Source organism: Rousettus aegyptiacus, unplaced genomic scaffold, assembly GCF_014176215.1.
Source record: "Rousettus aegyptiacus isolate mRouAeg1 unplaced genomic scaffold, mRouAeg1.p scaffold_m13_p_8, whole genome shotgun sequence".
In the NCBI taxonomy this organism is placed as follows: Eukaryota; Metazoa; Chordata; class Mammalia; order Chiroptera; family Pteropodidae; genus Rousettus; species Rousettus aegyptiacus.
In genome coordinates this window covers 9,460,633-9,473,337 of record NW_023416311.1, presented here as the reverse complement: position 1 = coordinate 9,473,337, position 12,705 = coordinate 9,460,633, and the positions used below count along the sequence as shown (strand labels likewise).

The 12,705-nt window shown below is 49.9% G+C and overlaps 1 protein-coding gene across 10 annotated transcripts in view; it reads right to left on the bottom strand.

Annotated features, from left to right (window-relative positions):
• Positions 1–461: 461 nt before the first annotated feature.
• GRIN2A (glutamate ionotropic receptor NMDA type subunit 2A) overlaps positions 462–12,705 on the bottom strand; it is a 522,696-nt gene continuing 510,452 nt past the window's right edge. For 9 of the 10 annotated variants that reach the window (XM_036225800.1, XM_036225808.1, XM_036225801.1 and 6 more), the window contains one exon: positions 462–8,173. In XM_036225800.1, the coding sequence (XP_036081693.1) occupies positions 6,374–8,173 (1,800 nt within the window). In that variant the 3' untranslated portion in view covers positions 462–6,373. The remainder of the gene's footprint in view (positions 8,174–12,705) is intronic. The other variant, XM_036225809.1, reaches the window with a different exon arrangement.

Below are 12,705 nucleotides of genomic sequence, written 5' to 3'. Positions count from 1 at the left end.
AGGTTATTTCGAGAATCACTTTCTAGGATATGCCTAGAATATCATCTAAACTCAACGTAGCTACATTTTGATATTTTCAAATTCAAGTGCAGACCTAAGGCATGTACTTGGGATAAGCAGAGAAGCTAATGTTCCAGTAATGTAAGAATAGGATGGGCAGAGGAAAATAAAGCTCCCTCCCTACGCACCATCTTTCCGAAATACAACTGGATTCCCTTTGCCATCTCCTTGCTCCATTTTCTCTCGAGGATGCCTGATGCATTCTCCTTCTTCAGCTACAACGGTAGGCACTTGGGACTCGACAAGGAATTCTCCCTACTCCCTTCCCTGATACATTTAAACCCTGAACCATCAAAAGTATTCTTCATAAGCCAAGAACAAAACCAAACAACAAGGCTTTCAGGAAATAGTTTTCTGACACCATGGTCTATTTTTCTAATCTTTTGAGGATTTTTTTTTTCCAACTTTTCCTTGAAGCACACGTCATAAAGCAGAGCTGGAAGGAGGCATGGTTTGGCAAGGGCCAGAGAACTAAGTAGAACCAGTCTGCATACAATGTGGGCAAGTTTGTTCACTTGTTTAGATGCTCCAAAGTCTTCTAAATACTGTCTTCAAAGATCAAAATAATCAAGGGCAACCCCAGGAGCACCAATTATATTCTCCAAAGCTACTTATAGGTCTCGGGGAGGGTCTTTTGTTTGTTTGTTTGATCATGGAATCAGAGAAATTTTTATTTCCTGGTAAGAACTTTGTCATTTCTAGTTTTTATATTTACTCTGTATTTCATGGGTCCTCAGTTATCTTTTGTATTAGGGAACTGAATTTCTAGACCGTAAGCTACTTATTGGAAAGGACTATATTTTCTACTCCCTTTGCAGCTCCCTAATCCCAAACTGGCCTTAATAGAATAGTGGATAGTCAGTCGAGCCCTATCAGCTTATCGGGGTCCTTCGTTCATCCTTGGCTCATGAGAGATAGAACTCTGTCCTCTCACTGATCACTGCCAGCTTTCATCTTTGGTTTGAGGTTTTAAACTATATCCCTCATTGACTCTTCCCAGGGAATGGGTCCCTAAAAAGAGTTTTCTCTTTTCCAGGACTCCGAGGCAAGGAATGTTGGGGAGGTTAAAGGAAAAATCAAATTCAGAGAGGGATGCGTGGGTCTGTATAAGGCAAAAGGCAAAGAAAGAGGGGTCAGTTCTCTGAGGTTCTCCAGCTCTCATGGAAGAAACCTAGAAATGAATTGCCTGGTAAAGGGAAATCACGCTGGGAACCAGACCAGGAAGCCTCGGGTTCCAGACCTGGCTCTGATGTTGCCAATCTGGCGATTGTCTAGATGACTTCCCCTTTGGGAACTTTGCTTCCTTCTGGTTTTCTCGTCTCCCTTCCCCTTCCCCCGAATCTTGGTGAAGGCCTGTAAATTCTGTCTTCCTAAGACCCCTCTGGGCAGGCATCTTTAGCTAACACTCCAGCGAGAGTACCTCTGGGCACAGAAAGAGTGGGTGCGGGGAGGGGGTAAGGAATTTAACAGGAAGTATACCCTTTGATGGGTTTACGGAAGTCACACACATGCCCATATCAGCATTGTCTCCAAAAGCAAATGAGAGCAGGATATATTCCATACCCCTCACCCCAGATATTTTTAAAAGGAGGGACCAAGAACACCCACACCCAAATCCCACTTGGCTCTGTCACCCTCCCTAGAACTGAGATGAAAAAATAATATAGTGCCCTCTCTACATAAATATCATCCCATCAATAACCAGAATGGGTTTTCCATGTGTTAATACCATCGTCACCATTTAATTTTTAACATAAACTTTACATTATATACAATTTCATTTGGATAATACCCTTATGTGTAAATTGTAGAAATCAAGCATGTATATTATATACATGTGTACACAAGCATTTGTATTCACAGGATAAGTGCAATTGATCATCTCTGATCTCTATCAAGTGGCAGGCTGACCTCATCTGATACAATTAGATATAAACACAGTACGATGGAAGGCGACTGAATGGAAAGGGGCAACTGCATTTTGGGAGAACTTTTCAAGTACAGACCCCACCTAACCCCTCATTAAGCACCTTTCAACCCTGTTTACCAAAAAAAGATGGAGGTATCTAGAAAGGTCTAAGTTTATCTCCACTGAAAACAAACGCTGCTTTGGGAATGAAAACTGCCTTTATAGGGAACCCTTAAGTACTCATATTAAGTATTGACCAATGAGTTTTGCCTGTACTTATTCAATTTTTTTTTTTTTAACCTTGCAGTCCAATTGTGTCTGCTATAGCCACGGCTAACACAAAACGGGCTCCACTGCTGAGACCACTCACGTCGCCTTTTCCAAGATTCATGCACGAAGAAACAGTACAGGATGTGCATCGAGTTAACGAATATATTCTGCTCTTCTGAAAGATGTTTAGGTTTCTCAAATGAGTATTTATTTAGGTCTCAAACCACAAGGGGATAGAGTGCAAGGTATTTATTTATATGACAACTGATTATTAAAGCTGCACTTTTTAGGTTTAAAAGAGATAAATTTTTAATCACCATTTAATTAACACCAATTTTTTTTTTCTTCTTCTTCGTTACCAATTCCACTTGCAAAGAATTCAGGGCATTTGTCATTTCCTGAGAAGGATCCAGAATATTAAATACACATCGGTGGCAGAAATATCAAATAGAATAAACAATGGCTGCGGTGAATCTTTTGACTAATTAACTGCTTTGGCTGGAGTCCCATTTAAGCGAAACTATTTCATTTGTAAACAAGGTGTAATTTTCTTTGTTTCTCCCCTGAAAATAAGTGTGAATCGATTTGACTGATTTTACTGCAATGGGTGAAGTTTTCCTGCTTTCATCATAAAAGTGAAGTACAGAAAACTTCTCACCCTGTTAAACAGGGAAGAGAGGACCAAGCATAATCCGTGAGACGCCCGGTCGTGGCACTGGCTAAAAGCCTGCAGCGGGGTCTGCACAGGGCAGAGGAGGAGCGATGAGAGGGGAGATGATCGTCCCGCACTGCTCGCGGAAGCCTCACGGGCAGGAAAACAGACCCGTGGGGGACGTGCCTTCTCAGAGCACCGAAACCAAAGTGGCTTAAGAACCTGAGCGTGCGAGAATGCTGAAAACTATTTTCCAGAAGCCCGCAGGTTTCCCAGAGTGCAATTCATGCTCCAGAAGGCTCACTCTTACACACAGAATGCTAGGCGAAGTTGGTTGCCCGTGTGTACCCATCGGCGTTCAGGCGGATTGGTGGGGTCCTTCCCAAGTGGGCAAAACCATGTCGAGTCAATGAAATGTCATCAGGATACTGGCTCTGACTGGGTCAGGTAAAACCATGCAGGGGAAAATGGGGGACGAATTTGGGTCCAGAGATTCTGGCTCTTTGGCATCCATGAAACTAAGGTCTCAGAGCTGGGGTACGTCAGAGGAACCCTTTGGGACAGATCCACAGTTCAGGGCTCCCTATTTAATTCTTGTTATCGCCGATGTTGTGGGTGTCATTTCCTGTTGGGAGTTCTATTCCCGGTACTGTTTTTCGAGAACCGACCTGATGTGGATTACCCTCACCATCATCTTCCTCTTGTAAAGTCAATATCAGATCCATGGCCAATTTTCTTATGTTTGGGATCATCCCAGTTAGCAGTCAATGAATTGGTGGAGGAGGGAAATTATTTATTATATAGCATCTAATTCTGATGATTTAGTTTAAGAAACTTTGGGTATTAAAGAAAGTATATATTTTTTTCAGCATGTTACTGCTGGCTCTTCCGAAAGCCATATTTTAGTTTCTTTTTACAGAGAAGCACGGGGTTAATGGAGGAAATAATGCTATTGTGAGAAGGCTTTTTGATCTGGGGACTCATTCCACCTGCAACTGGCAGCCCCGTGGGTTTCAAGGACGATGGAGGAAGACAAAGCCTCTTTGGACTGATGACGTACCACTGCTCTGCATTTTGGGGAGACTTTTCAAATTCATGTCATGTTCAGACACGCCCATCTTGTGAGAAAATGGAAGTGATTCTGGCTGAGGGGATACAGGTCTAGCAGAAAGTTCTGAAAGTTGATACCGCCACGGGTATGCTTAAGATTAGAAATTCGAGGTCCTTCAGTCTAGGCTTCTCCATTGTTGGGTGTTGGGGCAGCAAAGGTGCAACATTAAAGGCACATTCGTCACCAGCGCCTAGTCCGCCCTTTCTGCCTTTCAGCCTCCAAGGTGATGAGAAGACTTCCTCACCCACCACCCTCTGCCTCTCTGCCACTCACTGACTGAAATTCACTGCAACCGCCTTCCTTCATTATGGGAACACTAAGTCTGGTGCGCGTCCCCAAAGATGGCACCAGTCAATGGATCCCCGAACTCCAAGAAAATTATTCCTGGCACCTGCCCACTCACAGGAAAACACTACCTACAGAATAGAACACAGCACGATGCAAACAGACAGGGTAACTTTTCAACCTGCTGCACCGTCCCCTTCTCCAAGAACTCAAAGCAAAACGCAGGAGGAAACGAGGAAACGGTCGGGCTAGGTGACATCAGCTTAGGGTTTCTGCGGCATGTCACAACAGATTGAGGTACTCTGCGAAGATCGATGGCTACTTCTCCCAAATATCTCAGGGACATTAATGTATTTAAAACACAGGAATTATTAGATTAGAACTATATGAAATGTTTAATATTGTTTGTGGTTTTCAAAATATTTAATCTTTAAACTAGAAAATTCTGGTCTGATAAACTGTCATAATGTAACATCTCTCTCTCTTTCTCTCTCTCTCTCTGTCTCTCTCTCTCTCTCTGTCTCTCTTTGGCACTTTGCATATGCCAGGCACTATGCTAAGAGCTTCACAGACATAAAGATTCTCCCGTATTTCCCAAATTTTGTTAAGTTAGTATCATTTCATGTCATATTTGCACAGATTTGGGAAGAGTAAGAATGGGTAATCGAGGTATGAATGTCTCGGAAATGACAAATGCTTTGAGGAATTTTCCACACATTTCTGCCGGCGCTAGCGAAACGGCCTCCAGCAGAGTGGGTATTTCAGAAGAGAGAATCACTTGTCCCACTGAGGCTTATCCACAGCCTGAAGGACGCTCAGGATAGATGCGTGAGTGTCTCTCATGTTTTCAAGGCTTTTGAGTTGAGGAGGTCATGGGGGAAAACAAGTGTCCAAATAAATTTCATGACCTTAAGAAAGATAAACCGAAAACTATGCTAGCCTTCTGCAGACAGATGGCATTGCACTTCCCACAGGTCACGGTCCACACATGGCTGTCGTGCATGCCACCACATCAACAACCCTGGGAACAGCAACGCGGTTAATTAGATGCCACCGTGGCTGCTCGGGGACCGAATGAGTTATGGTTACTCTGGAGGGGAGGGACAACAGATACTATACAACCCTGAGTCGTCACCAGAAGTGGGGGGGGGGGGTGCGGGGGCGGGGGAGGGACGCAAACTTACATACGCAGGAGTCTTCGGGATAAGCTACAATGGCCGCTGTGTCACAGACAGAAGACCCACACTTAGATATCGAAGACATAAACGTGTTAGTGTACGCAGCTCTGAACAAGACCATCGAAGCCGAGGCGGAGGGAGTGTCTGTGAAACACACACACACACACACACACACACACACACACACGCGCGGACATCCAACGTGGTTCTTGGAGCTCTCTGCCCGAGGGCCCTTCTGGCTTCTACTCCAGATGTGACTTGGAAATGAACGCTAATGAAGGCAGCACAGTTACCACGAAACACACCGACGTGCTATTCTTCGGGGGAGCCTGGAGTTCTGGGCTTGGGCCTGGGCCGTGATGGACGGCATGACAATAAAGCTGAACCGGTCACGAAGCTAAACTTCCTAACCTCTTGCACATGTCAATCTCGCTACGGTGCAGATGCATTCTTAACTGTTTTATTTGGTCTGTGTCGGATTTACATGCATACCATATTGCTTATTCTGTATTAGAGAAACCGGCAGGCGTTTCCGATGAGGAAATCACGTGGTGGACTGGTCTTAACGGGGTTTGGAATACAGGAAATCGTAACGTCGCCAGTGGCACCCGAGGCACCATCATCGCCAACGAACCTAGCGGGCGTGTCCGGGAGACTTGCCCCTTTACGTGTTTATTTTTGGTTAAGGACTCACCTATCTGGTCTCTGCCGTGCTCAGCACACACCTCACAAGATTCCTCGAGTGGAAGACTATGGCATGGAGCCATGTGCAAAACGACCAACAAAAAAAAAATACCTTCCTAAATCCTCTTCCTCTTTGCAGGGCACTATCGGACATCCAACATTTCCCCTCCAGAACGCTGGCCATTACGTATGTTTCCCTATAGATAAAACATTAATGGAAAGTTTTAAACATCGGATTCGATACTAGGCATTTTCTTGTACACGCGTCTATTGCTGCAGGAATTCAAAACCCTGGGGGCAGAGTACATATTATTCTTATTTGCAGCATAAGGCATAACATGCTCGGAAATATACACATCGCTGTGGCCTCTACTGTCCCTGGAACAGTACGAAGCCGTTGACCTCAAGGACGATCGAAGATAGCTGTCACTCGCTGTCTGGGATGGCAGTGAGTGTTTATAAGGGTCCGAGGGGCACCTGCCAATGACTAAGCGCTGGTCGTCCGCACAGGGGTGGAGGAAAGGGTTGTCGGAGGCGTGGTCTGGCAAGAGAGACTTGCTCCGCCTGCTGTCCTCCAGACCCCGGGGGAACAGGGAGCTTTTGTTCCCCAGCAGTTTGCTGGAGGGGACGCTAACGAGGCTCCCGTACAAATTTCCCTCCAGAAGCCGCTCCCTATCCTTGAGGCTTATGCTCCGAGAGGGCCTGCTAAGGTCCAGCTCCCTAGGTTTGTCGAGAATGTTATCATAGGAATGCTGACGGCTGATTCGGAGCTTGTTCTTTTGGAACTGGAGGGCGTTGTTCTGCGCCCAGTCCTGCTGGTAGACCTCCTCCTGGGTGGCTGGATTACCTGTCTCCTGAAGCATCTGGTCTTCGTCGATGTCGTAGAGGTTCCCCATCCGCAGGCAGGCGTCGCACTTGAAGGGGGACCGCACGGTGAAGTGGCCTGCGTAGGTGGGCAGGTTGGACAGGCAGCTCCTGCAGTGCGTGGAGTTCTGCCGGTACCGGTCGCTGCCCTCGCTCAGCGGGGAGCTCTTGTCCTTCAAGGTGAAGTGCTTGGAGTAGAGTTTATACTGGTCGTTGTTGGGAAGCCCATCCTCCTTGCGCGGGGGGTTCCTGTTCATGGGCAGCGTGGGGTCCCCCTGGCGGAAACTCTCGCCGCGGTCCTGGTAGGGGTCTGGGAAGTCCACGTTCTCCGAAAGGGCCATGTTTTCCAAGAACTGGGGGGCGTCCAGGTGGAAACTGGGCTCCTTCTCACCGTCTATGGTGTAGATCTTGTCCCTGGGGGAGCTGGCTTTGGTCTTCAGGTAGGAGCGCTCGACCTCGCCGCAGTCCTTGGGGTACTTGGAGGCCACCGACCTTTTGAAGTTGTCCTTGGTCTTGTGGTTCTTGTTGTTGTCGGGCTCCCTGTGGCACGCGGCCCGACTCGAAGTTTCCGAAATGTCCGAGTGGGCCACCTCTTCTGGAAGGTACCTGGGGCTCTTCAGGGAGTGGGTCCTGTTCTCCACGGTGCCTTCGTCCCTCTGGGAAACGGGGTTCTGTGTCACCGAATCTTGGCGTAGCGAGTCCATGGACTTCTTCCAAAGCTGCCGAGGCCGGGAGCTTGCTTTGGCCTCTGTGCTCACGGCCACCTCCACCGTGTTGGGGTTGGACTCGTTGAGGGTCAGAGGGTGCTGACCCTGGAACACGTAGTTGTTGAGGTTGTCTTTGTGCCTGTTGGCCACGAACGTCTGGAGCTCATTCATGTTGTCCCCAAATATGCTGTCTTTCCCCTGAAAGGACCTGTTATCTGAATATATCAGGTTCCCCTTATCCGAAACCATGTCCATGATGAGGGAGCCTCTTTGGATGAGGTCGGCAGCTCTTTTGGGGGAATCTATTCTCGCGGAGTTCATGTTGGACAGGCCGGAGATGTTCTTGGCTGACCGAAGGAGCTTCAACATGTTGCTCTGAGACCCGGTCAGGTTGAAGTCCGGTGACTTCTTCTTTTCCTCGATGTGCACCCCGTGAATGCAGCTGTAAATGCCCTGTGAGAAGGGACACAACATACCGTCAGCAGCAGCAAGGAAAGGAAACCACTTCACACCTGAACTCTACCCGCAAAGGTGAGACATGGCCTTCTTGGAGAAACAGGGAAATCCAACCTGAGGCCTGATAATGTTTCTTAAGTGGTCAAGGCCAGCAGCAAAGTATCAATCAGGCTTATCTTGTCTCTCTGGCTCAAGATGATCTGACACTTTTTGCAAACAGTCATACGAGGAGTTTGAGAAACGGGATCCGTGAGTGCTTATACACCCACCAGGGTCCCAGCGCCTCTACATTGGCATGTAAGGATATCTAACTGACCCTCCTAATACCCAGATCACCAACTCACGCTTTTATTAAAGTTTCCCAGAATCACCTTTGGAATCTGGAGAATGGAGAATCAGCTATTAACCAACAAAGCTGGCATAAAAGAACCATCTATTATTAATCCGTCTGGGGGATTATCCCTACCCACACACTGAAGCCGTCGATCGAATCACGAGACCGAAGCTGGTCAGAGAATCCTTTCCGATTTCGCTAAGGGTAGGCCTGAAATCCGTGCATGATCAATCGGATGTTTTTGGAGGGGTAGCTACGGATGCTAGGACAGAAGGAGAAGTTGCAGGGGATGAGCCTTGCCACCGTGTGGGGACATTATCCTCATGAATCCACCATAGAAAAGTAGGGTCCAGGGGCTAGAGAGGCGTGATATGGATCGAACCCCTGCGGCCACCCTCTCGAACTTTTCGCTCAGCCCACTCAATATATTCTCTGTGCGTTTGTTGGTACGTGAGTTTGCTCAACAGAGAGCTGGGTTTTAGCTGTTCGGGTCAGCGGAGTCCTGATGACACAGTGAGCTGCGTTTAAATCCATCCAGGGACTGAGTGACCCCGGGGACTCCTGGGTAGCGCAAACATAAGCTATACGTCTCTAAACGTCTTGTTTGCCACCCCGCTTTCTTCCATTCTTAAAAACGGCCGTTTATTTTTACTTAAAAGTAACTCGAGGGAAGAGCTCTTGATTTGGGAGACGGTAACAGGCCAAAGGGCATCAGCGACATTGTGGTCTGCTTCCCCCACTTTCCTACACCGGCCCCCAGACTCCGGCAGCCGTACCGAAAGGGAACGATCAGATCGAGCCTGCAAGATTTGACCCGGTCCTCCCAAGACTGACGGGGAGTCAGCCCGAGAAGGGTTTGTAAAAGCAAATGTGGCAGCCGCTGCTGACTTTGGCATAAACTCGTGGAAAGCACGTGTGGCTAAGTGTGGGCTCTGCTAACAGCGGCTCCATCAGTTCCCCACGGCGGGGATGAGCTTAGCCCGCAGAGGTGCTCACGGAACTGTGACAGCCTCGACCCCGCTGCATTTTTCTTGTGGTTTTCTAGAGAGTCGCCACTCTGGCCTTCCAGGAGAGGTCAACAGAAAAGCCTACGGTTCTGTGTCTGAGCCTCTCTTTCTCCGACTCTCTGAACCCCAAGCTGCGTGGCTAAGGCTCCCCGAGGTCATGACCCTGGCATTGTATTCTTCGTGGTCAAACGCACCACGCACTTCACACGGCACACCGCCTCGGAACCTTCCGTGTTAACCTAGTGACAGAATCATCTCCTGCCCTGCCCTAGGGGGACTGTGCTTCTGTGGGTAAAATCAGGGTGTCAATCGGCCAAGAGCTGTGCCTTTTCTTCCCATTGTTAGTATGATGAAAGCAGTAGTTTTAATTGTTTTTCCTAAATTTGCTTTTTTATTCTGGCGAGCTCCCCTCCTCCCCCTAGAGGTTCTGAGAAGTCCCTTCCGCCCCTTCACCCTCAGAGCGATGGGCTCCCGCCTGCAGCCCCCCGAGCTGGCCGTCTCTGGTGAAGGAGGCCTGCAGAAGGGGTCAGGGAGCAGAGATACGTTTCAGGAGATGGGAGGATGGCTGCCGACTGCTCTCTCTCATCCCTGGCACCCCTTGGGACTCACGTGACACAGCTAAGGCAGTTTCCAGGTGCAGATCTGCCTGGTGAAGCCACGGAAAGGAGTCGACATGACAGACTCAGCCTCAATACCCCAGGTTTTGATGACAGACCGTGTCCTCCGAGTCATTCCATCTTCTAGATGGGCTGCTGGGGGCGGGGTGCATATTACAGAGCAACGAGAAGAGTCCGAGGCCTGACACCCACTGGATGTGAGTCCCAGCCCCATCTCTTTTCGGCTCTGCGACCTCGGATAAGCCACTACATCTTTCTGAGCCTCCACTTCCACACCTGTAGAACGGGGATCATACACTCTCCTAAGGCGGGCGACAGGGTAAAACAATGCAGGCAAAGCACCCGACACAGCAGGGCTCAGGAAGGGTGAGCCGCACGAGCTGCTGCAGCATCCCCGACGGGCCCTTCCTCGCTGTCACCTTGCCCTCTCTCCTTGCACACGAGCGTGAGCACACGCTGCCCACGGTGCCGAAGGTGCGAGAAAACACACCCTGCCTGTTACTGCGGCAGGTTTGCTCTGGGAGCCTCTGCAGCTTCCTGGTTAGAGGGGCGGCCCCGAGCCGGGGGGCAGGGGTGCCGCAGAGCCCCCACAGAGTTCTCTCTCTCCCCCTCTCTCCTCCTGTCTGTTAGTCATAGGTTCACGCTACACTCTACAGGCTGTGGAAATCAGAGGCTCTCTCAGCTTCGCAGATAAAATCTCAATGGTGGTTCATCGTGCTGTGCTGGACGATGTGCTCTGCTCCCGCCGAGGGCCCCGGCGTCGTCTCAGGACCGGGGCTCGGCTCCGCTGTCCTCCTCAGTGCCGTGGTGCCTAGGCCTGGTCCCTGAAGGGTCCGCTATGAATGCAACGTCTGTGTCCCTGCCCAGTTCATACGCTGGGGGACCCCAGGGAGCTCCCTCACTCCTCCCGCCACGTGAAGACGCAGTGAGCAGGCAGCTGTCTGCGCATCAGGAAGGGCCCTGGCCCGACGAGGCTGGCGCCTGGACCCGGACCCCCAGCCTCCAGAACTGTGCGCGGTACATTTCTGTTCCTTATGAGCCACTCGGTCTGAACAGACTGAGACGGCGTCCGACTTCTCCTCACGGGTCCCAGCCAGGGGTGAGTCAGGAGCCTCTCGCACTGCGCTCACTGGGAAGGAGCCACGGTTCCCTCTGCCCGGTCCTTGTCTTTGCCACGCCTTCCATTCCTCGGCAGATAGCCGAGGCAGAGGCAATTCTTTTTGATGCTAACAGTGAATATGTTTTTCTACACGAGAGGGAGAGCAAACCAAAGCTGGGGGCGTCCTGCAGGCAAGCGCGCGCGGTCTGGTGAGCAGCGCGAGACGAAGGCCCCAGCTGTGGGACAACTTTGGTTCTAGCATCACGTAACGACTCCCCTGGGCTCTGGCCTCTCCCTCGGCAGTGCCCGGGGAGCACGTGTCTCAGGTCTGTATTTGGGTCCAGTTATCCAGGAGCTTCCTGAGGGACACTGAGCCCGCACGGAGGGAGGACTGTGTGTGTCAGCTGTGTGGCAGGAACTTTACATCTAGGGTCTAGATGGGCAACGAGCTGGAAGTAGAGGAAGTGGTAACGGAGAGACCTGGCTTATGTGCAGAAAACCCTGCCTGGGGTACAGGTGAATTTCAGAGCATCCTGGACCAACATCAACGCCCCTTAGAGAGGAGTCTAAACCCTGAAGCTGCGCACGCACACGAGGTTCCTCTTTTGTGCTTTTTCTGGCATGAGACGTAGTGAGAAGAGCCCTGTGTTTTAAGGGAACATAAAGTGGACCCCGAAGGGCCCTGTTCTAACCCACTGGGTCTCGGTTTTTACCTCCTGAGGGTGGGTGTGACCACACCGGCCTCGCCGGGTGTTGTGAGGATCGGAGGTGATGGAGGAAACAGGGCTGGCCCAGGCTCTCGTTTACACGCTGGGCACAATTCGTCATGTGGCTGCGATCCTGCATTTGCAGCAAAGTGGGTGCTCTGCTTGGGGATTCCTCACTTCAGGTTCTGTTACAGAGAGCGATCGTGTGTGCGCAATGAAGACACTTCTGTTTCGCTGTGTGTTCTCTGCGCCGTGTGAGCGCAAACACACATGCAAGGTGCCCTATGTGTGAACATGCAGTGAGACGAGCTTTAGAGGTACGCAGTGGCCCTCGGTCAGAATGGAAGAATATATTTTTTTTTTTTAGTAATCCAGAAGCCCCGCTGTGTAGAGCATCAGAGGCTCAACCCATTCTGAGTTCCCTAATCAATGAGGGAGGTATTTATTAGGGGAATTCGGAATGAGAAAGGTGCATTAAGCGTGAAATCTTCCTATTCATATCAGGCTGTACTTATTTTAAAAGACAACTCTTATGTGGGGAGAAGGAGGCTCAATGCTCGAGCAGACTCCTTACAGCCTTCGAGGACAGTGGCTGGGTCCCAGGAGTATGTACAGCATCGCACACTGATGCTGTACAGGAAAGGGTCACAGAAGTCCCTTCGGTGCCCCTATGGGATGAGGGGTTCCCTCTCCCCTCGGGAGGTGAGGCTGCGTTCAAATTCCAGCCTGCTGAGCCACCACAGGGCAATGCCTGCTCCCGCGTGG